Source organism: Lygodium microphyllum, chromosome 28, assembly GCF_053477565.2.
Source record: "Lygodium microphyllum isolate KBCC chromosome 28, Lygodium_microphyllum_v1.1.10, whole genome shotgun sequence".
NCBI classification, from domain to species: Eukaryota; Viridiplantae; Streptophyta; class Polypodiopsida; order Schizaeales; family Lygodiaceae; genus Lygodium; species Lygodium microphyllum.
Genome location: NC_141162.1, coordinates 58,703,755 through 58,729,854, shown reverse-complemented (window position 1 = coordinate 58,729,854; position 26,100 = coordinate 58,703,755). Strand labels below are relative to the sequence as shown.

Here is a 26,100-nt window from a genome sequence, read left to right as displayed (position 1 = left end):
CTAGCATGTCTCGCTACAAGCTTGAATTGCTTGCCAAGGCTTTGTAGATTTCCTCACTTCTTATCCCATTGATGAAGTCTGTGGAGACCACTCTTTTGATGGGTCGCTCACCAATTGGGATTCTCTTGAAGAGACTTCGCATATGGGTGACGTAGTCTCTCATGTTCTCCTTGTCTTTCTGCTTGACATTCATTAGCCGCAGCATTAAAACACTATCGAAGTACCCGGGCTTAGATAATCTCTTAATGAAGAGACTCTTGAGGTTTTTGAAGTTAGTTCACTTAGCAGCATCTAGAGTCGTGTACCAGGTCCTACCCTTATCGCCTAAGCATAGACCGAAAGCTTGCAAGCATTGAGAGTAAGAAGAGTGAGGCTGTTAGCCTCGCAGACTTGCTCAAACTGCTCTATGAAGCTGTATGGGTCGTTATTTGGCTGGTATTTGTCTAACTGCTTAGCCATGACAAGGATTTTTGATTGGCTTAAAGCCTTGGTTAACTCCTAATATTGTAAGCAACGAGGTTGCCACTGCAACGACGCTTTGCTCTGTTGCTGTTGATGACGAGTTATCTAGCAATCACTTCATAATTAGCTCACTCAATTTGAGATCACTTTCTAATGCTCTTTCTCTCTCTGCGTCAGGTTCTCTCGTCTTATTTCTACTTGCTGAGGCTAGCACCCGCTGAATCTCGCACATTTCTATATTCTAGCATAAGCTCCTAGCTTGTTGCTCCTGATTGTAGGCTGCTATGCTCTACAAGGCCTTTCGCGCTAGCTTCCTCTCCTCGAGGTCAGCTATGATTTCCTCGGATGGCCTACCATGATGGTCCATCCGGGTTTGCAAGTCGTACTTTCTCACCATCTGTTGGATTTCATTCGGGAAATCCCCCAAATCAAGCTCTTCATCGCGTTTGCAATTCGTGCTGGTCTTTGCCATATCTGTGGTCTCTTGTTCCACCAGGGTGTTGATGAGATTGATCGATTTGAGTAGATCCACTCCTCCAATGGTGTCAGTCCTTGCTGCATTTGACTCCTGTGGTGCCGTGTTCTTGCTTGGTCGTATACTTGGGGTTCTCATCACATGACTACATTTCAAGTACTTCTCCTACTAGTGGGTTCAATCTAATTGTTAAGTCTGAATGATTTCCTTATTATTCACAAAAAGTCCTCAACTTACACTCACTCGGTGTGTGTGTGTGCTCTCTTGCATGCACCGTGCGAAATCAGGTTTTTATCTTTTCTTAAGTGCACTTCAAGTACTAGAAGTGAGAATACAAAGTGATAATTGCAGCTCTCACACTCTTGTCCACGCACTTAGCCTAATGGGGCTCTAGGCTCAATTCCTGACTGTTCCTACTAGTGATTAGGGTCTATGTTGCATCGTTCAGCTCATTCAAGGTAAAATTGGGGTCTGCTGGTTAGCCTACGGCTCTAAGCGTGTCAAATATGCTAGTATGAGTATCAGCACTATTCCTGGTCATTTGGCTGCGATTTCTAGGGTTAGATTTGCCTCCTGTAAGGCTTTTGGTGAATTCTTCTATTGCAGGTTGTACTCTCCGTTGTCCCGGACACGCTAGATTTGTCAATTTTGATGTGTCAAAATTTGGTCCGATTCTGTAGAGTCTGATTTTGTAGTGTCCAATTCTAGGAGTTGATGTTTGATTTGACAAGTGTCCGATTTTAGCTGTTCGATTTACTTTGTCCGATTTGAAGTGGCCGATTTTTTGAATGGTCTGATTTTTGTGTCCGATTATGGGATGTCTGATTTTCAAAATCGGACAGGGTATGTCTGATCGGATAGGATGGGTTGGTCCGATTTGAGTGTGTCCGATTGTCAAAATCGGGCAAGGTGGTGTGAGCGTCTGATTTCCAAAATTGGACAAGGTCACAGGTTCGAGTGTTCGATCCTCAGGAAAATCGGACATGTGGTAGTGGTGTGATTGTTGGCCATCCGATTCTCAGAATTGGATTGGTGTAGGGCATCTGAGCGTTTGATTCTGGGAATCGGACACTCGTAAGGCAATTTGATTCCGCTGGTCAAGGGGCCAAAATGGTGAAAAATAAATCAACGACACAATTATGAGCAAGCTAGCAGTCGAGAACCTCCAAAATGCAACTTTAAACACAATGCAATGTTTGTATATACCTGGAATGAGCTAACAACGCTGGTGGGAGTCGATCAATTCGTAGGAAACCCTGGCTGTCCAAGCTCTCTCTCAATGCCACAAGTGAAAATGAGGTCTCCCTTTGCTTCTGGGGGTCTTAAACCCTTGTTGAACTCAACCTTAATCTTTCCAATCACTCCCCATGCGACTCTAACACCTCTAAGCACTCTTTTTTCCCATTTTTTCACTGTTTGTGCCCTGTTTGGGCCTGTTTCACAACAACAACTCTAAAGCTACCCGCTTCGATTTCTCAATCCTATCCTACTCTAAATGTAAAAAAATCAAAAGAAAAATACTAAAATGATTTCTCCTACTTGCCTAATCATAAAAAAACCAAAATACTTACTTGTTGTAAAGATTAAAAACCCAAAACCTCCTACCTATCGCCAGCTTCGGTTCGGGGATGAAACCCTTACTTCGTCGCTCGATTTGAGGTACACAAGTGCTCAAGATTGAATCCGTTGGTCCTGGCGATAGAACCAAAATGTAGAGGTGACGAGCTCATGCTCAACCACCAAGACCAAGGGACTGCTTATTGTTTCAAGTGTTTCAAGTGAACATCTATGGCTATCTCTCACCTAGCCGATGCACCTTTGATCCTACCAGAGTGTAGCAAGCTTATCTCGATGCCCGAATGAGTTGCCTCCTCCCTCAAGCACACCGATAGCTCCACGATTCCAGATGCAAACTCAAGCATCCTCAAACCTCCACCTTCAAGCTCCATCCTCCATAGCCGCACACAAGACAAGAGAAGAGAAGAGAAGATAAGAAGAGAGGAGATGATGGAGAGTTTCACCTCCAAGGTCCCTCACCCTCACACACTCACTCCCTCACACTCTCACACTCCCTCTCTCACAAGCACACACAAGCAAGCAAGAAGGCTAAGAGAAGAAGAGAAGAAGATGAGTCTACTTTGCCACACACCCAAGAATGAGCTTCTCTATTCACTTTTTGGCTTTTATACATGCCCTAGATTCCTTGGGCACCCATCCCCTTTTTTACATGACCGGCCATTGCAAGGTCCTCTTTTCTCATTCCCTTCTATTTGCCCTATCTCTTTACCTATGCCTGTCTACCTTTTACAATCTGCACAAGAGGGAGCCTAGCACTCTTTTACAAAAGTTTTAGGGGTGTCTTGCATTTAAAAATGTGTATTTGCCTTTGACTTGATTTTTGAGGCCGCCCTTATGCTTTTGGTTGTTCTCCATCCTACTTCTTCCGTTGCATCTACATTCTTGACTTCTTTTTTCTCCATCTCAAACTAGGGTTAACACCTATACATGTAGTGATAGGCAAAAGCTTTTTCCACTTAGCACCACCATAGTCCCGCATTACACTAATGCTTACTAAAAACCTAGCTCATTGAGCTCTTTTGCATTGGGAAGGAATGGGTAGCCTCTCAAAGTATTTATGTTCCTCACATGATTTACACATATAGTCAAAAGCTACATAACTCTCTTTTCATCATTACTTCTACTCCGTGTGTAAGCTAAATCCTTATTTTCCTAAAACCTTCTTTTCCATACGTGCAGAAGTAATATAAGGATGTTTAAGAATTAAAAGATAAGAAGAAGAATCCTAGATAAAGAAATGGTGCTCATCTTGGACATCACCTATAGAAACCTTCACGTTTGGACAAGTTGTAGACAACTCTCATACTGTGTTATTAGTCACTTGCATTCTCCATCCATGGTCAACATCTACTGGCCACTTCCCACTTTCATATAATATTCTAACCATGACATTAATCTCTAACCCATGGTCTATGAGAGCAATACATAAAGTCTCAAGATATCCAATTTTCACTATTGTCTCTATATAGTAGCACTAGCCCAATGATTATGGGAATAGTGACTTTGAGGTATCATACTTGCCTCATCATCTATATAATGCATAGGCCACATAACCTTTATTGTAATACTTGAAGTCACCACCTCCCCAGCCTTTTCATTGTCAACAATGACATTTTCAACTTCTTCACAATCATTTTTAACACATATCTTCTTCACAAATCACATATATACTCTCAAAACCTATTTCCTCTTCATCTTGTATCATAGCCTATGATGGCTCTCCAACAAACTATCTCTTTCTTTTGATAATATCTATTATCTCTTCATGAAACTCCCTCTTCGCAATGCCAAGTATTTCTCCCATAGCAAATTCAACTTTGATGTTCAAAATACAATCCTCTAAAGTCTTATTCAAATCTATGGTAGTCTCTTTTATCAGAAAGTAATGTGTAACCTGGTTGTTTGTCTTTCGGGTTTTGATCCTTCTCTTTCTCCTTTTGCTCTTTCTGAACATCCTTCGTGACTCATGTTCTAGTGTAGGCCTAGCAAGAGGCATAGACTACTTAGGATCAGTCTTGCCACCCTGTCTAATTACCCTCTTGGAAGTTCCTAGATCGTCGTCTTCTCTTTTTCTCTTCTCTTCAATGATAACACTTGTGTTCTGTAACTTTTCCAAAAAAATGCATAGATAAATAAGAATCCACAAGCAAATCCCATCCAGCCTTTCCTTGATATTTCTTCTTGCATTATTCAGCTCTATTCTAGGGATCTTTCCCTACACGAAAAAATGGCACTTTTGTTCATCCCTTCATTAAGAAAATAACCAAAGAGAGCCTGCCACATATACAAAAACATGGTATTGTTGTCTCCTCTGCTTTGGAGATAGTAGAGTCCATTTCATAGTTCTCTTCTCTTTCTTATCCAAAATATCTAAAGTCTGACATGTTTTGGTAGTCCCAACATTCCTATTCACTGAACAAAAGTTATCAAAAGATACAATATTTTGCAAATTGAGATATCTTTTTTAGCCAAAATATCTAAAGTTTGACATGTTTTGGTAGTTAGAACAGTCCTATTTACTGACAAAAGCTATCAAAAGTATGACAAAGATGGGACTTGAAGTTAATACTCAATATTTTGAAAATCGAGAGATTTGGCTGCATGACTTCTTTTTTGCATCCATATATTTAAGCTCTCTCGATTCTCCTTCTTAACTTTCTCTTTGAGTTTCTTTCTCTACATAATATATGCACTTTCAATTTTTTTCATAGCATCAACAAGGTGTCCTTGTTCCATGAACTCCTGTATTGTCTATAACATAAGTTTAGGTGAAACTTGGAAGCCCAAAACTTTTATTGTGGATGATTAGATTACCATACTACTGTCCTGTAAAGGCTCCTACGAGATGAAAAAAGTAAAACAAGATTATATAAAATATAATTTGAAAGGATACATTGTTGCTTTCAAAGGTACACCTTAAGAATGTTTGCTCACCTTTAAAATGTTTATATGGCTAGGGATATATACTTACCTCCAATTAAATGTATTTTTTGTTCTATCAGTGTAAGTAATAAAAATGGATTATTTTCTACAAACATCTTTCCATCAACAAGTTTTGAGCGGTAATCTATCTAGAGATTGAATAGTACTTTCTAGGATATTAGAAGACATTAGAGACACATTAAAGTTCTTGACAAGACAACACAAGTTTAAGATAGCTTTTACATAACTTGATTTGTGATAACACTTGTAAAACCTAGTTTTGCATACCTGACTCACAAAATAAAGAAAAATATAAATATAATATTGAGTTCAATAGTGTAATGCATGAAATGTTGACTGGAGATGGCATGAATAGTACAAGGGAAGAGGACAATGGAGAAGTAGACCAAAGGAGTAGACTTGCAAGTGAAAAGTTCAAAAAATGAAGTGCAAGAGTTTTATTGGTGGGAGCCACATGTGTGACACATCACCATGCCACATGTCAAACATTGTGTAAATCGCAAAATCAACATGTCATACACACATGATATCATAGCCACCACATGGAAAATGCATCATGCCAAAAATCTTGGATTGTTACATGGCAAAGCATGTCGAATATCTCAGGCTCCCACATGGCAAAGCATGTCATAAGAACCCTGCGTCATGTGGCACAACATGTCGTAATTCATAGGTTGCCTCATGGCAAGACATGCCAAACTTTCCATATTGCCATATCTCAATCATCTTGCAACTCACACAGAGTGTGATTTTCCATGTGTCATAAATCCCACATTCTACGTAACTATGCCCGATGTTGACATCATTATGATATTGACTCTTTATAAATACACACATTATTTGACATAATGCATTTGGAACACACGATGCATAACTTTCTATTTTTCTTTTGTGTGATCGGTCTCAAGTGTGCTATGTAGTCTAATTTCTTGGTCTACTTTGATACTTTTACCAACTCATTTCACAATAGTAAGATTATTTTATTCACTCAACAAACTATTTCCTTGTTGCAAGAGTTTCTCTATTCTTGTTAGTTGCTTGTGATTTTCTCACCATTAAATTTCTAATGGTGCAACAATGATAATTTTACTAGTGTTGTCATTCCACATACATATCTTAAATGTTATATCATTCATTCATAAGTCAGACTCAAGGGTGCACAAGAGTCAATGCTGATCAACTCCCAATGTCTCTTCCTGCATCGTATGTACTTGCCCATTGCACATTGTCACCAATAAGCCTTTAATTCGATAATATTGAAAACATATCTTGAAGCTTATTTGGTTCATTCATAAGTCACGGACCCAAGGGCATGCAATAGACAATTTTGATCAACTCCGAATGTCTCTTCCCATGCCATATATGGACCGGCCATTGCACGTTGTCATCCTTTTCGACAAATATTTTACACTTTAATTCAATTAGATTGAAAACATATCTTGAATATTATGTCGTTCATTCAATAGTTGTCAAGGGTGCACAAGAGACAAGTTTGATCCACTCATAGATACTTTTCCCATGCCATAGGGCCTAAGCGGCCCATTGCAAGCTAATGTCCTTTTTCACATATATTTAACCAATTAATTCTATTACAAAATACTAAATTATTTTACGGACCATATGGAGTGCAAGGAGCATTTATATTCCACACCAAAAGCTAGTTCCCATGCCACAATGGCCATGAGCAACTAGTTATCGTCAAAGACACACACTAATGCATTTTGTAGTCGAACTTAAATGCCTAGATCCAAACTCCAAGCAAGAGAGCCCCAAACATAAATGCTGTATAAACACATCACCACATATATAGAAGGCTAGATCCAAACTCCAAGCAAGAGAGGCCCAAACATAAATGTTGTATAAACACATCGCCACATATATAGAAGGCTACCCTTGGCTGATTGCCATGGCCTATTATCATAGGCATCCTTATGTGGTTAGGGTTGGTTCCTATCACCCCCATCTTTGCACATAAAATATGCAACATTGCTCCTCCCAATCTCACAAAGGCCCAAAAAAATCCCATGATGCTATCCTACAACCTAAGTATCCTCATACACTCGGTCTTTGTAGAAGACAATTTCCATGCAATAGTGTGTGCAAAATGAAAGATTTAATGTAAAAGTGAATGGAATGTGCTAAAATAATATTAAAACAATCAATATGATAGTGCAAATTCATTCCTTTTACTTTTGATGAATGCGTCTATTTGAATTGCAGTGGTGTATTACATTAGGCTGTGATTCCTAACAATGCTTTAAAATAAAAATAATAGCATCACTGCATGTAGAGATTGACACATTTATCACTAGATTGAATTTAGTCACAATGGACGGCATTGAGGCTACCCTTGTACTATTAAACCATAGTTTTCCAACATAATTTCAATCTTTTTTGGGTTTCAAATGTTTTGTGAGTTACTTTTTATGCCCTTAAGGTTCATAAAATGATTGTACTAATTTCTTCTTAATTGCTACTATTTTTATAATTATTTAGCATATTCATTATATATTTTTTATTTTCTTATATTTTTTGTATGGATAATTCACTATTCTCAAAAGTTGATTAGAGTGACACATGAAATCAAAGAATACAAACATATTCTACTCCATAGGAGGACAAAAAACCACAATTTAATCAAACTGTGTATCAACCATGACTACTTAAATGAAAATTTCACAACTACCTAAATGTGTGTAATCAAACCGAGTCTCTCTAAGGCCATTGATACTCAATGGTCACTAGCACACTTGAATAAGACTCTGATCATACTCCAACACTTTTATCCATTTCCACACTCTCTTTGCTTCCAACCCTTCTGGCTAATCACCCCTCTCTTGAACACAAACACTCATTATGTGTTTAAGGGAGGAGAGAGAAATACCAAAATACAGAGGTGGAGAGAGAGAGAGAGAGAGAGAGAATGAAAAACTAGCAGTTCATATCCTCCATTATATTAATCAAGATTGTCATCAATAGATTGGATGTCCAGATATAAGATCTAGAGTCAGACGATCACTTTAAGAAGATGATGATCGTCCTCAAAATGATGCCATGATGGCATGAAGATGGTGTCCTTTTCTTCCTTCTCTCTCCGCATTTCTTTCTTCTTTGCAGCCCTTCATTTCTCCCTTTTGGCTCATTTCATTTCATTTATAAAATTCAATTCATTTCATTTTTCTATGGTCTCCACATTCCTCCCTCTCTTAAATAAATTTGACACACAAAATGTCTACAAAGATTAAAATTTTCATGGCCTTTGGCATTAGAAGGATCCATATATTTCCCACAACTTTGGTTCAAGCCTTGCCGGCGCTTTTAATTTCTCATTGAAATGCTGCTTTGGCACACTTGAAAGTATGCTATCTCTGTGAGCTTTCTCATGTTTCTTTAGTTTCAAAACTCCTACAATCCCGTAAAATTCTCTAGTTTGTGGAGGTGGCTTGTGGGTTGTTTTATTTTCTACCATGCCCTAGGGAAACCAAGGTGTTAGCCTTAGCCGTGTCTAACACTTAGAAACCTACTAGAATCTTGTAAGGTGACATATATATTTTTCTTTTACTTCATTTTTATGCCCCATAGCTAAATCTCATCCCAAGGAGGAAAGTGCATCGACTCAAACCTTGACTCAAACCTCAGAACCTACCAAGTCCTCACAAGTTGATGAGCATCTTCTTGCTTTATTATTTATTTTGTTTCAATGATGGAACAATTCACTTTAGTTAGCCATAGGCATTTCTCTCAAAAACTTGCCCCTCACTATTCTACAAGACTTTATTATGACAAGAATGTAGCTAGAAACTCATATATAGGCTAGTTACCTAATTGAAGGAAGTCTAACACCTATTTTCCATCAAGGATAGCTAGAGTGACACTCCCTTTCTGACTTACAAACACCCTCAGGAAAGCAACAAATTAACCCTCCTAGGAGGACCACTCAAGCCTAGCTACATGGCTTAGTATCGAATCCATGTATAACACAACATAAAATCCCTACCCCTCACCTTATCACTAAAATAAAAAGCAAAGAAAAGGAAAGGTTATAGAGACACTTGATATTCAAGAGAATCTGCGTATCAACATTGAAAGCGTCCTCAAATGTAGACCAAATAACCTACATAGTAAAACTCAACAACAACAACACACAAGCTAAAAGAACCCACACTAAAAGAGGAAACGCAATGGCCCTCTTTGGCCTGATGTGATAGAGCAAGAAAACATAATATTAGCATACATTTACACCCTCAGTCCCTAAGGAGGACTGACACTACACTCAACATCAGACCAAAGAGGTAAGCCTCCTCGGCCCCTAAGTTTGTTGCTTCATAAAGAAGGGTATGATGACTCCACAATACCTTCTCTCAACTAAAGTTTGTACCTTCATAAAGAAGGGTATCAAGATTCCATAATATCTTGTCTCAGCTAAAGTTTACATTGCATCCCACCATTCGAGGTACCATGATTTTGAAAAATCATGTCTAGGGATCAAGATCAATTTGTGACCTTAGAATTTTGGTCTACAATATCACGACTTAAAATCAAAATCAGGTCTACACCTCTTTCCATAAATAATTTACAAGGTTCTATGCAAGGTGGGACAAATGTCTCCCTATATACAACGTTTTCAAAAAAGGAAATTCAACTCTTTTTTTATAGTGTATATGCATTTATGAATGTTTTTAGAGTATGTACACATTGCATTCACATGTTGAACCATTAAAATATCATATAATTTCATATGTCTAATTAAAAAAGAAATGCATAGCTCTTTAGAGAGAGAGAGAGAGAGAGAGAGAGAGAGAGAGAGAGCATTAGGGGAGTTTTGAGGTCTCGAAAATGCCCTGTAAGAGATCCTAGAGAGAGAAAATAATTTAAGAAATAAAATTATTTTATAGAATTTTTAAAAGGTTTATATTTTGGTAAGTTAAAATATCAAAATTCATTAATAAGTCATTGTCATGATATTCTCATGGTCACATCAAACCTAGAAATCTAGGTCGCCATAAAGTTGGCAGGTTGTCATAATGAAGATCTTACCTCTCCTCATTAAAGTGAAAAGTAATATTCAATTTGAATTTTGGTGGATACTCGATTGCCTCCCTCCATCGTTTCTCTCTTCTTTTTTTCTCCTCCTTAGTAGTCTCTTCCTTGTTTTCGTTCTTGCTTCTAATCATATCCTTAGCTATGGATCAATCACCCAATGATCTCTATAACTCAGCTATGGATCAATCATCCAATGATCTATGTAGATCTCATAAAAGACCTCTCTATCATCTTCATATTGAGTTGGATAGTGAGTATGAAACAATAAGAAAGAGAACAAAATCTATCACGATTACAGAGTCTATGAAACATATACTGAGGTTTGAAGGAAAGAAGAATATTGATCTTTGGTTAGATGGAAAGCTATATCCCAAAGATCCTAGCAGAAATAGCACTCCTCCTTTCTATAATAGCTCATCATTAATGAGGTTTATTGGTGATAGCTACAATGGATTTTTAGGCTATACACTTAACCTTGCTGCAGAAAAGGATATCCTTGGACTAGAGAATCATCTTTTGATGAAACACAATATAGAGTTGTTGTAGAAGCTAGAGGATTGTCAACAAAAAATTCATTCATTGGAAAAGCGTATCAAAGCTTATTAACAAAAGCAAACTTTATTAGGCCTTCGAAATCGACAAAGAGCTCTTAAAAATATTGAGAATCTCAAACAAGGAGGAGGAGGCTGTGATAAAAGAATCCAAGCATCAAGGTATATTTTTTTTCACTTGAAAAATCTTAAATATGGCTTTATTTAAATTACTTGCATTGATTTGTGATGTTAATTTTGCTTAGATCTCTTCTACAATCAAATACAAGTGAAAGAGATTATTTAAAAGCAACTCAATTTTATTATCATCTTCTTCCTTTAGTAGTTTCAAAGGATATTTTGGAGAAGAAGAAATTTAAAAAGGCAAAGAAACAATGCTTGGAGTCATTTGTAAAGGATCATTCTTTGGATTCTGAGTTAGTACAAAAGACACTAGATAGTATTGGTATTAGTCGAGATGCTTATATTCAACTTTTCCAGCTTTTACAATCAAATATGAAGCAAGGACAGGTACGCAATTGCATACTTTCGAAGCCATTTGTGGTTAGGACTATCAGACAGAGAGTTAATGACAAAGTGATGGGGATTCTAGGTGAGCCTTTTCATATCAATGCTAGCTTCAAGGGCAAGAAAAAGGAGGTTACATTCAATGAATTTAACAATATTTTCCTTGACTTGCCCACCCTACAATGCTTAATGATCAAATTTTATGACTTTCAATAGCAGAGGCACACAGAGTGGCTAGATTTGTGATTAAACTTGATGAAAGTGAGATTCTGAAATGTAAAAAATTGGAGAGAATCTCTATCACCTTGATGAATAGAGCACTTTCATCTGGTCATTGCAATCACTCAAGATCATTTAGTGTTCAATCTGAATATAACATCTGGTAGCTAGGAGCATTTGAGGTAGATACTGAAAATTTTGATATATTATATTGGGTTTTTCATCAAACATCAATACCTAATGTTATTCAAAGGCAACAAGCAGGAGAAGAGCTATTTGTTGAAGGATTTTGGAACTAAGGAGTGAGTGGCACATAGCTAGTGACCTAAAGACACTCAAATGTATGTATAATGTATCAAAGGGAGCCAACTCAAGATCTCCTTGCTTATACTGCATGTCACCAACTGCAGAGTTAAACTCAAGCAATTGGAATAGAGCTCCCTCTAGGCACAATAAGGATCCACAGTTTAAACCAGACTTGGACATTCCTTTAGCGAATGCCCATATTTGTACACTTCATGCACTTTGCAGGATAATTGAAAAGCTTGTTCATCTCTATATAGGATTTGCATGGAAGCTGAAACCATTATCAACTAGAACAGATGCTATAACAAAGGTTGAAAAAGTTCTCTCTGCAATTGGTTTGCATGGTGGCAATGTTGTTATTGAACTAGATCTTTAGAAGTCTAAGGATGGTACTTGTGTCCCAAAAAAACCATCTATTGGTGGAGTGAAGGCTAGAAGGTTTCTAGGCTTTCATGGGAGACTTGGCAAGATGAACTCGAGAAATGGTGGCTCAACTATTAAATTTAATCAATGGAAATCCCTACATAATGCAGTTAAGGATCACACTGATAATGGATAAGCTCGGAATAGAAAAGCTAAAGTTTGGGAAACACTAGACAAAGTGTTTTTTTATTTTGATATGACTGAATGGAATGATGATGATCTCAAAGACTTTAAAAACCAATTGAACCTTTTCAAAAAGGCGATGACAGAAGCTTGGGGTGATCAACACTTTACTCACTATATGGTAAGAAGTTTGTATATGTTTGTTTCTTCATTGTCAAACTCATATAATGTTTTTTAATAACTTTCTTTATTTGTTGACTATGCAGCATATTCTATACAACCATGCTCCATACTTTATTAAACAATATGGATCTCTATCTATCTCGTCAACCCAAGGTATGGAAAAATCACATTATCAAGCAAGAACAAAATATTTCAAACACACAAGACATGGAGGTGGAAGACACAAAGCCAACAGTTTATTAGAGGTCTTTCAATGGTTCTATCGACAAATTTGGCATAAATTCAAGCTTAAAGATACAACCACATCAAGCAATACATCATCTTTAGCAAGGACTATACAAATTGTTACCCAAAGAAGAAAAGATAGATATTTAAATTATTGCGCAAAGCAAAGATTTACAAAATGGTTACAAACCAAACAAAGAGTTGGAAAAAGATGGGTTTCAAGAAACCCTTAATCTTTGGCATCTTCTAGTCTGATTGTGTTGCAGAAGAGTCCTTAGTTTCAGGCACCTCGACAGGGCCTCCAGGGGAGTCCTTAGTTTCAGGCACCTCAATAGGGCCTTCAGAGGAGTCCTTGGTTTCAGGTAGCTCGACAGGGCCTCTAGAGAAATCTTTTGTTTCATCCCACTCAATAAGACCTCTGTATTTCAAAAACTCATGTTTTCGATAGCTTGGAAGAAGCTTCAAATTCTTACTATCTCCTACGTAAGAGAGCAAATAGGAGCCAAGAACTCCAAAATATCCAGCTCTAGATCCACTATATTCCGGGCATGAAGCCAAAAACTCTTATGGCTTCTTCCTTCTCCACTAAAATGATCTTGTCCAAACCTCTGCTGAAAACTTGAGATCCAATTACCTTTGAGATAGCTCTCAAAGCCATCATTGGTAGACTTGGAGAGCTTGACAATCTACTATGATATATTACAATTGTTTGATTGTTTAAGTTTCCAATATAATGGCCAAGGCTTTGATTTTTTCCAAGCTTCATTGGCCTAGAGCCCTTGGCCCTTCCAAGAAAGTTGTCCAGCTCTTTATTCTCAATCTACACAACAAACCACAACAGTATAAGATTTAAAATATTTATCTATAATGCATAATAAAGTCTAACATAAACTCAATGGGTAACTTCGAATTATATTTCATACCTTAGGATGTTCGTCTTCTTCGAGAAGACTATCATCATAAAGATTTATTGAACTCTTGGGTTTCTCATCTGATGGAGACTTCAATCTCTCTTCATACCCTACATCATTAATATGAAGTTTCTTTTGGACCTACAAGAACTCTTCTTCTGTAGGTAGCCTCCCCTTTTCGTATTCTACAATCTGTCTAATACATGTATGTAAGGCTATAGAGCTGTCTTGGAAATTCTCTCCCTCAACATCAAGACTTGCTAGTAGTTCTTGTTCATAACCTATAAAATTCATGTCATTTTTGTCCCAACCTGCAAGGATTGCTAAGCAATAATCTTCTCTAAGATCAAAAAGATGTTGAATATCATTTAGCGACACATATCTCTTCTTGTTGATAAGATAAGTGGGAAATGTTGGAACACATGCAAGAGGACCTTCTTCATCAACTTGTGCACTTGGCTCGATCTCCTTTTCTTCCACCATTGTGATATTGTCACTCTTGAACAAACCTACATCAAAACCTTGGACAAGTTGATTCTCAATATCTTCTTGGAACATCTCCTCCTTCTCTTTGGCCTCCTTATCCATACTTGCAATATCCTCTAGCTTTCCCTGTTGGTCTATATCTAGAGAAGAATTTTCCATGTACTGAAGATACACAATAAATCCAACGTCCTTGTGGATTAGAAGGCATTGCTGTTGATACCTGTGGAAAGGGCAACATGTTTCTCTCTTTCTAAATTCCTCATCAATGAGATTGAACCTACCCATCAAAGTTGACCTGGATGTATTGGTGGCTCCCATGACATCACTATAATGAACAAATCCATTGACTTCCAAACCTTGAACATGTCTATCATAAAAACATATGTACTCCTTAAGTTTATCTTCAAGATCCTCCAATAACTCCTTCAAATCAAAAGGAACATTGAAAATTTTCCTGATATAGCTAAACTTGGAAGAATTTCCAGTGGTGTGTAAGAAATCAAAGAGCCTATCATCAGAAGTCTCCACTAGCTCCTCCTCATCCATTCCTTCTAGAGATAGCTTTCTCTTTGTCATCTTGACCAACAAAAGATTTGTCCCTGAAAACAAAGCACAATGGCAACAATGTCTAATAAAACAAGATGGAACCATGGAAAGAGGCTCCAAAATTGCATTTTTCAAGACAAAAAATCAAAAAATGAGAAATTTTTTTAATTGACCGATGAAACGCGAAAACAAGGTGTTCAAGGCAAATCCAGTGAAGAAATCGCGTTTCACCGGACACTACTTGAAGACGAAAGTTATTTGAATATCTCAACGGTGAAACACGATAGTTAGCAAAATATCACTAACCAGAGACATTATTTCGCGTTTCACCGGTCAAAAGATGCAAGACAAGAAGAGAAACATGAACTATGAATTAATTCTATTAAAACACATAAATTTATGATAAGATCCTTTCTGGAAGTGCTGTGCTCCTTTTAAAAGATAAAAAGCACATAACATCTATAATGTTTCAAGTGTTATAAAAAATTATTTCTATATTAATCAAATTGGTTTTGCTCAAATACTTATAATAACAAAATTTTTATTACCTATCAGAAATTGTTGAACTCACTTCAAACAGGAAGAAAAGACCTTGAAGGGAAGTCGAAACAAAATTTTGGAAGAAAGGAAGACAATATCGGAGAGAATGGCTTCGAAAAGCTTTTATATTGATCGTCAAACATGTGTTGATAGTTCCAACGAAAAAGTTTGCGTAATGATGAAAAATAAACGCGACTGCAAATTTGGACGAAATTTCCAATATTTTTGCACGCACGAAATACCTCAGAATACGTACACACGTGTCTCACTCAACACACCGTATTAAATTTCTCAGAAGACATTCGCACTCCCTTTTTTCGAGAATATGTCGCACGTGTTTTACATAACACTTCGCCAAGTAATGCATGTACCGTCGAAATCCTCTAATAAAGGGAAGCAACGGCTAATTTCGTGTCATATTTTTATGGTCATGGAGCACATTTTCATGGTCATGCAGTAGGGCCTTCGAGCACATTTTCATGGTGATGCTATGGTTGTGAAGAACGTATTCGCGTTTCACCAGACCCATTGACAAAATTCGTTTTAAACGGATTTTTCCCAACAAAGCATGAAAGAAGGTATGGTTTTCTGCATCCTCCTTCTCTATGCCCAGGCGTCTATTCATTGTATTTTTTTTAATACTTTTCCTTAAATTTTTCTATTATTATGAGCTTATGAGCATTATAAACGAATTCTTTCCATAGTGTGAGCATTCCTTAATGTTGTGGAGATTTAAGGCAATCCTTCAAACTTTTTCCTTAATTCTGTGGATATTTTAGGTAATTTTAATGGCATTCCTTAGATCAAAGCTTTGTTTTTCTTTGTTTTGTTGATTACATTGCTATTTATGAGTTGTTCGGTGAAACGCGAAAAAAACATGCTGCAAGGAGGCCTCTTGTCTGAAACTCACGTTTCCCTGGACACACTAGACAAGAATCCGGTGAAACGCGAAAACAAAATGCTGCAAGGAGGCCTCTTGTCTGAAACTCGCGTTTCACTGGACACACCGGACAAGAATCCGATGAAACGTGAAAACAACATGCTGCAAGGAGGCGCCTTGTCTGAAACTCGCGTTTCACTGGACACACTGGACAAGAAGTCCTGTGAAACGCAAAAACAACATGCTACAAGGAGGTGCCTTGTCTGAAACTCGCGTTTCACTGGACACACTAGACAAGAAGTCCGCTGAAACGTGAAAACAACATATTGCATGGAGGCCTCTTGTCTGAAACTCACGTTTCACTAGACACACTGGACAGGAAGTAACATCTTTTTTTTTGGCAGATGGCTAGGACTAAAGCAACAACAAGGAAGGGGAAGATTGATCCTAGGGGTTTAACATCAAAGATTCATGAATCTTCAAAGCCTCCAAAGCCCTCTAGAAAGTCAAAGCCAAGGAGAAAGTTTTCTCATAATGTCAGGTGCTTAAGGGAGATTAGGACGGCAATAAAGGCTCTTGACAATGCAATTCCAAAGTTATCTTTTCAGAGGCTTGTCAGGGAGATTTGTGACAAATATAGTTTGGATAGTTTTAGATGGACAAGAATAGCCCTTAATTATATATAGGAAGCCACAGAGGATTTTTTAATTGAGTTTTTTCAAGATGCCTATATTTGTGCTGATCATGCTCATAGGCTCACACTCATGGACAAGGACATGGTAATTCTTAGGAGGCTAAGATACAGATTTTCAAAGGTCCTTGAGCCAATTCTCCTCACTGATGAGAAGACATTTAATGTCCTTAGTGTGCCCCCAGCTAGGAGAAAGAAAGATGATTCTGGTCCCAAGGTTGAGGATGTCACCCATGAGAGGGATACAAGGCAACATGAAAAAGAGGAGAAAGCTAAAGAGGAACATGCAGATAAATGGAGAGAGTATAGGAGGCAAAGGGCTGAAGAAACGGAAGTAGAGCAACTAGAGTCCTTTGAAAATGAGCTAGCCACCCTTCTTGAAGCAGCTAATCCAAAAGAATTCAATGTGTTTTGTTTCTTACCTGGTGACTTAGGCAAAAGAACTGAGATTATCTCCTTTGATGCTGCATGTGTTCAGATTCTTAAGGATAAAATAAGAGAAATAAATGACAGTATTATTCTTGTTGGCCTAAGGTATATCCACCCATAATTACTTTTACTTTTTGATATTTTTTTAACAATAAGATTTTTCTTGTTTATACTCACTATTTCTATGCCTTTTCTAGGTGTGTAATGCATGAGTTTCCTTTGGATATGCAACAAAAAATTGAGGTTCTTAATCCATCTATCTCATTCTTTATGAGGAATGAGCTTGATACAAGTTTTGTTGAGCAGTGGTTCAATCTGATTGACTTCGATACTTTGGAGCTCCTTATAATTCCATATAATGAAAAGTAAGTGATTCAATATTCTATTAGAGTTTCTGAGATTTTATCCTTCTAATTTGTTGAGACATGATTGCTTATAGTTCTCATTGGAGCTTGATTGCAATAGACTGTGTGGATAAGCAATGTTTTTTAATCAACTCTATGAAAGGAAGCCATGGAAATATTAAATTGTAAGTTATATTATCCAAGGTCTCTTTGATATTTCAATTATTATTTTTTTGTAAGTACTCTAAATTTCAATATATTTTATATATAGAGGTGCAAAAAGATTAATTGAAGAGCTAGAGAAAAGACCCCCTATGCCGTCTGATTTGCTTGCAACAATGCAATATAGACAAGTTGCGGTAAGTTATTGATTAAATTAATTGAAACATAAGTTTATTCTATGAACTACCATCCATCCTCTTTATAGTTTTACTTTGTGTTGGTGGTTGCAGTGTTCTCATCAGGATAGTAGCCATTCTTGTAGCTGGAGGGTGATTGCAAATGCTAGAAGAATGGTTAACTTTGTTTATCTTAATGATGATAAACACACAAAGGTAATATGAAAGATGCTAAATTTTAAGATAGATATTCATTGCAAATAGTCCATTGATGATAAAAATATAGTCTATTGTAAGAACAATAATGAACTAAAACTCTTTTTTCTATAAATGTGTGACAGTTTTCGAAGGATTGCTATGCATCTGAGCATGTTTGGTATGTCAGAGCAAAGCTCTTGAAGTATATAATTGTCAATTGTATACAACCAACAATAGAGACTGGTGGGGATTTGCACCATGAAGGAGATGCGGTGCCTATAGATGCGGTGCCTATAACCATGGAAGGTGAAGCCACAACTTCAACACCTTTACCCACACCTTCTATACCTAAGACATCATAGAAAGGCAAAAGGACTCCTAGAGAGGATAGTTCTCCAAAAAAGAAATAGCTTTGCCACATCACCTTGTAAGCCTTCATATATAGAAATTTGCCCTTCAGCCCTTGTATATCTCATAGAATGGCAGATAGACATCTGCTATAAAATTTGTACATATATTTTATATTGATAGTAGAGATATCTTTTCTTGAATGTCCTTGCAGTGTATATTACTTTCTCTCCTTTTCGATATCTGAAAAAAATAAATTGCAAATGTTTGTTAGTTAGGAAGTGAGAACTTGATATACATCTAAGTAGATATAATATGATGTGAAAACTTACTCGTTTCTTGTCAAGTTGGAATACAAAGGAGCATGGTAGTTCAATGTCTTCATTTTGTAAATCCATCCTCACTTGATGTAGTGTACATGATTTTCTAATATTTAAGATTGCAATTATATCCTCGTTGAACCAAATATCAAGATCCAATATAGGATTTTTGCTGAAATCATTAAGATTCTGGTCTAAAGCAACTAGACTACTTCCAACAAAATGCCATCGACTATAGTAAAAGCTAAGGATAAAATTTTGAGTAGCAATCATATATTGACAAGCTATAGAGTCTTGATCTATCTTATATATAATTTTTCCTTCTGTCCTTGTATCCCATCCTTCATCAACAAATTGTATGATATGATCATATGTTAGTCTCTTCACTGAAAGCATGTTTTTTGTTATTCTTATCTCCATATTAGAGAAGAAATCAATAAATATATTAATAGGCATAAACAAAGTAACTTTGCTTAGCCTACTTGAGATATTAGATTTTAGTGCTTTCTGGATCTCAGAAAATATCTTACATCTATAGCCCTCACTAGTAGCTGGACTTGGCAAAGGCCACTCAAAGCTTGAAAAATCTGGCAAAGGAAGGAGATTTATTGATCCCCATTGGTAACGCCGCATAGGAATAACATAAGAATGGTTATAAAAGAATATTCCATTCTCTACAAGCTCTGTCTTCTTTATGCCTCTATACATTTCTTCTCCAATTGAACCATGTATAACATCAATAATAGACTCCACTGGTAATTGCCATTCCTCAAGATTAGAGGGATAGACATCTACAAGACAAACAAATATTATAATGGAAAAACCTAAACCATGTTTAAGAAATGAAAAACTTTAAGAATCAAATTCTTACAATTTGGTCTATGCATTTGAAGCTTTGAAGATCCAGGTTTCAAACACAGCTCTCTATGCATGAACACATGTTGCACTAGTACCTCTTTGATGCTATTCTTATTTGCTCCAAGCTTAAAATCTCGATTTCTACCCTTCCAAGCAGAGATAAACGAGCTCTCATGTCTTTGCCTTTTTCCACGTTTTGCTTGTTGCATGGTGATCCAACTACCTTTGCTAATGATAGTAGGAATCCATCTTCCATTAGTTTGGAATGAGTTAAACATTGATATGGATGTGATTTGGGAGCTTGGATGCCTTGTTGAAGGTCGAATTTCTGTATCCATAGTAGAAGAGAGAGAGACACGACACACACACACACACACACACACACACACACACACACACACACACACACACACACACACACACACACACACACACAAAGGACTAGGCTACCATAACGGAGGGAAAAACAATAGAGGAATAAAAGAAAGGAGGGAAAAAACTGAGCGCCATGCTTTTCACTAATTTGAATTTCGATTACATCAGTCATTACCATTAATCTAGAAACATCATTAAATAAAAGTAGCCGAGACTCTATGCCATTAATGCAAAAGATGTCATAATCACGAATATAAGAGACTAAAAATAGATAATAAAAATACAAATTTATAATATTATTATATTTATATATTTTTGTAAAATAATTTTTTAATTTTTTTAAAATAGGAGTTTCGTTACAGAGGCTTTGCTCTTATTGGTCTAGAGCACTCTCTTTCCACATCCTAAAATGCATTTTTGAGACCTCAAAACTCCCCTAATGAGAGAGAGAGAGAGAGAGAGAGAGAGAGAGAGAGAGAGAGAGAGAGAGAGAGAACCACACATAATTTTTCAAAGACTCACCTTTCTCCTTTACATGATCATATCCTGTATTCAATTAAAAGAGAGAGTATGTGTGCACTTGTATTCAATTGGATGGGGAGATGAAAGAAAATAAATATAACCCCCACTCACCCTTCAAGAAAAAGACATCTTTATTCTTTGAAAAGGAAACTCATTCTCCTTGTGCCACATAAGCTTGGGACACTTTTGGTTGGTTTGGTATCCCCAAAGCAAAGCTCTCAATAATATCTAGGAAAGAAATAGATGTCAATAATTGGGATCTTTATAGTTAACTTATCAACAAAATGTTTTCTCACTCTACAAGTAACGAGAATGGCATAGATCTTATGTTTATAAAGTTTTTAAGGTGAATACTAATCAATGTCGGCTGACTTCATTGGTTTTTGAAGAGAAATAATATAATCTCTCACAATGGGTATTGAGATTATGCATTGGGCTAATGAAGCATGCTCTATTTTCACCAAAGATGCTATATAAAGAACATGTGTCCATGCACTCTTGTGGTCTAATGCACAACTTAGAGTTGGGTTGCCCTAGGGTAAGCATAGAAAAATCCAACAAGCATGCTCTATTGTCATTGAGGTCATTTGACGCTGTGAAGGGGAAACGAAGTGAAATGTAGGAATAACGATGGCATTGATGAGCACCGTTTGGAGTTCAAAATTTGGGGCAAAGAAGAGATTGAGTCAATTGATTTGGCTAAGGAAAAGGCGTGTGAGCCCACCAAATGGTAACCAATTGGAGAGTGACAAATGAGCTTCTCCTTGCTAGCACCATATTGGCACCCCTTTTTTCAAAGGTGCTAGTAGGGTTGAGTGTGGTGTGTTTGAGGATGCAAAGCGCACTCCCTTATTGTTATCATTTAAAAAGATGCTCTTAGTTTGGTTTTTTCTCACCTCGTGTTTCTTTCAAACAATGTTTATTTTTGAAAGTCCCCTAGGTTTTTTCCATTGAAGGGCTCATGAACAAGTGCCTTTCTTATGGAAGGGCTTTTTCAAAAATTTGACCTTAGATAGACATGTATTCTAAAATTTGCATTTCTAGCTAATAGAATAGTATTTGAGAAAAAAAAATTAACTATGACATTTATATAAGCCATATTGTTGATTTTTCATATTCATTAATTTGCAAAAATTTAATACCGACATGATATGATGATAGAATATTTAAAACTTAGTATAACATATGAGTAATTATTTAAGCATTAAAAAATTATAATGCTATCACCAAAAATAAAATTGCAATGCCAGGTCGAGGCTAAAGCTTAATCAATTAAGATAATCTAGAAAGGCAACAAGATAGCTCTACAATCATCCATAGTCTCAAATGAAATAGCAATACAATCAAAGCACACAATTTCTTATTATTATTTATATCAACTATGCTGCTACCACATTAACATTGCCATGAGCTTTTAATCCATCCCACGTTGCATAGATGGCATCCCAATCAACATTTGTAGGGTCCTTAGCACCATTGTATGAAAGGAACATAAGTTGATTCAAGCTCTCGAGTGACAAACTATTGCGATCATTGAACTTGATATGATTCATTTTGAAGAAACCTCTCTCACAATTAACCGTGCTTGCAACAATGACTAAGCACGCATACCATAACTACCCTTCTATAGTAAGGTTTGTAAAATCATGCCCTTCTCTAGGAAAGGTAAATGTTTTTACTTGCCCTTCGATAAAAAGGTTTTAAAAATATTTGCCTTGTCTTGAAAGTCAAAATGCCGCTAGAAGGGCCGTGCAACCTCTTTGGCCAATGGATTATGACCCCCATTTCAACGTTGTATTGTGACAAACCACAATCATTCAACTTTGTATTGATTTCTGCCAAAGACGAGTGGCACCTCGGCTTCTACGCTCCCACCTGGGCTGGTTTCCCACAGAGACAGACACAGGAGAGAGAGAGAGAGAGAGAGATCCCGTTGCTGCCATGGAGGCTCCCCTTCCATTGCACTTCATGATACTGCCGTTCCATTCGCAGGGCCACATCAACCCCATGCTTCACCTCGCCTCTCTCCTCACCCGCCACAGGAACTCCATCGTCACATTTGTTAACACGCATCGCTCCCACCACGACACCATAGTCAATCTGAAGGTAAGCTCTCATGCCTCTCCATAATTATTATCAACAGCAGGCTAATTCTTCCTCTCATCATCATCATCATGACAAACAACCGCAGGAACAGGATGATAATGGGCCAGCCCCCGCTTCAACCCCTCCCCTCACGCCCGGCATCCGCTTTGTATCAGTCCCAGACGGCCTCCCGCATGATTTCTCCTTCGGCAGCTTCGACAGCACCTCATTGAACTCCATAAACGGCCTCCTTCTCATGCTCGACGCCTTTGAGAGGCAGCGGCCACTTATCGAGGCTCTGATCGACGGCTCCACCCCACGCATCACCTGCGTTATCACAGATGCATTCTTACCATGGACACAGGACATGGCCAACAAGGTAGGGATCTCTCGGGTCATGATGTGGACTTCGAGTGCGGCGTCCTTGTGTTTTGGCACCAGCTTGGCTACCGGGAAGGTACCACCAGGTAACAAAAGCGTGGATCCAAAGTGATCCTGACGTTAGGTTTTAATGCAGGCCTGTGATACTAGAATGCAAATGGAGTAATGTCACAATTGATAACACATGTGGAGACAAATGGTTGGTTTGAGTAACTCTGTTGGAATGATGGTTCACAGATTTGAGGGTATTGAATGAAGAGATGCAAGCTAAGGTGGGTGCAATCCCGGAGGAGAGGAAGGCGTTCATGGTGAAGCAATTCGAGGTCCTGGATTATACAGCATGCATCCTGGTGAACTCCATCCCAGAGCTGGAGGCTTGTTTTGTGGAAGCCATGTTGGGGGAGGTGAAACCACCCATCCGATGCATAGGGCCTGTGCTTACACTAGATGGGCAATATGGGGCAACAACCACCACAACCCATGCAGGAGCCATGGAAGTGGACATGGAGTGCCTGACATGGCTTGATCAGCAGCCCCCCTCTTCTGTCTTGTATGTGGCCTTTGGCAGCCTTGTCGTATTTGCACCTGCCCAGGTGGAGCAGCTCGCCCTTGGCATCGAGGCATCCAAGAAACCATTCCTATGGGCCACTCGCAATAGAACTGCTGGCATCCCTGAGGGCTTCATAGAGCGCACGCAGAGCCAAGGCCTGGTGGTGTCCTGGGCACCACAGCTGCGTGTACTGGGGCATCCATCGATCGGCTGCTTCCTGAGCCACTGCGGTTGGAACTCCACTGTAGAGAGCGTTTTCATGGGGGTTCCCATGCTGTGCTTGCCATTCTTCGGCGACCAATGGTTGAATGAAATCCTGATTGAAAAGTTGTGGCAGGTGGGGGTGGGCCTGTCTCATAGGAAGGGCAAAGATGGGGTGGTGAGCAAGGAGGTGGTGGAGGGAGCAATTGGGCGCCTCATGGCTGGGGATTCAGAGGAGAGCAGGCGAATCAGAGAGCAGGCCTCCAAATGGAAGTTGGTGGCCAGGAGCGCTGTGGAACCAGGTGGCTGCTCCTATGCCCAGTTAGAGCAGTTTGTGGACTCCATGGTGGATGCCAGAAACAGATGCATTCCTAAGTGATTCATACATATGAGGACTACTTGGACATGGTGAATGCCAGAAAGAGATACATTCCTAAGTGGCTTATACATATGAGGACTACTTGGGACATGCCATTCCTAATTGGCTCATGCATAGAGGAATACTTGGGACATGGTGACTGTGGAAACAGAACCTAATGTATCATCCAAAAGCTACTTGTTGGGACCTTTTACTACCAAGTGTTTAGAACCACCATTCTACTTACATCCATCACAGCTCATGGATAAAAGCCTGGAGGATAGAGGTTGCAATGAAGGGAAATGGGTTTGTGGAGAAGCAGCGATGTGCAGCATCTGTTCTTGAAAGTGTGCCAATGACTTCCAGCTTGGTCTCTACTTCGAGAGAAGTTTAACTGTTGCAGGCTGTGATCAGGACTTGGTTCAGACATTTCGGGACTAGCAAGTAGTCTGAGCGACAACCTTACCTCGTGTTCAAACCTCAAGAGTTGTAGCTTCAACTCCAAGGGAACCTAACAATCCAAGATCTTCAGGAATCAGTCTCAGCTTATACCTTGGGCTATGGGTAGGGGAAATATTTGCTATGGTTCTTAGATTCTCTTGATAGTAGGTTTTAATGAAGTCTCTCATTTTAAATGGCTACTAGTTTTGAGACCAAAGTTTAATATAAAAATTTCACTTTTACCAATGATCAATGCAACTGAATTGTTCATGTTCAAAGTCAGAGTAGAATGATGTTTAAGAAGCTGTTTCTAAATTAGTGAAAAGATAAAGAAGAAGGGAGCAGTTAACTATGTCTAGGATTGTTGCTAGTCATTATGAACAGAGCGAGTACTAAGGTAATCATAGACAGTGTCTTTTGTTGTTTCATCAAAGGATGATGCAATCGATGATCTTGTTAAGAATATGTGGGATCCACAAATTAAGCTTGCAAAGCTTGAAGAACTAGGAGGATTAGTAGCTCCGAAGACTTTGCCTAGGGAAGGATTTATCTGTAGATGTATTTGGTGTGATGGTCCACATCATGATCGCGATATTGTGATTTGTACAGAGAGATTTTGCATAAGAATTTGATTTTTTGGAAGGAAGGCAAGATTTATGTTAGTAAGGCCGGATTGCCTCTTGCTACGAATTTTGGGAAGGTATGAAAAAAATTCTTAATGATTATTTGTATAGAATGCTCATGCAACAATGAATGATGTAGTCCATGGACTCAAGATAGAAGAATTTTTAGATAGTATTGCTAGTTTAGGCAAGAAAATTGTAGTTTGGACTTGTGCCATGTCATTAGGGCTAGAATGCTTCAAAAAAGATAATTGTAAGAAAATGATGAAGTTGCTAATTAGCTAAGGTTTTAGAAGAATGAACCTTTCGAATTTGGCATTTCAAACGTGATTAATGAGACTATATTATTAATTTAAGAGATTGGTCCTTAAATACATAAGGATATTAACTCATGTTAGGGGTTATTTTTTAGCTATTATTATTTTTTGAATGGTTAAATATTTTGTTATCATATTTTTTCACCAAAATCACATTTATTTTCTCAACTATAGTCATTTGAACCACTGTTGTCTTCTCTTTTCTTTGTTTCTTAGTTCTCAAAGTAGATTATACTTGGGACATGCCATTCCTAATTGGCTCATGCGTAGAGGAATACTTGGGACATGGTGATTGTGGAAACAAAACCTAATGTAACATC

At 37.9% G+C, this 26,100-nt stretch overlaps 1 protein-coding gene across 1 annotated transcript; it reads left to right on the top strand.

Annotated features, from left to right (window-relative positions):
* The first annotated feature begins 22,614 nt into the window (after positions 1-22,614).
* LOC148011499 ((R)-mandelonitrile beta-glucosyltransferase-like) lies at positions 22,615-25,087 on the top strand. The gene is made up of 3 exons (XM_087670856.1): positions 22,615-22,930; positions 23,016-23,376; positions 23,528-25,087. Exons 1-3 carry the CDS (start codon positions 22,766-22,768, stop codon positions 24,418-24,420), a joined length of 1,419 nt encoding a protein of 472 aa, XP_087526982.1. The 5' UTR covers positions 22,615-22,765; the 3' UTR covers positions 24,421-25,087.
* Positions 25,088-26,100: the final 1,013 nt, after the last annotated feature.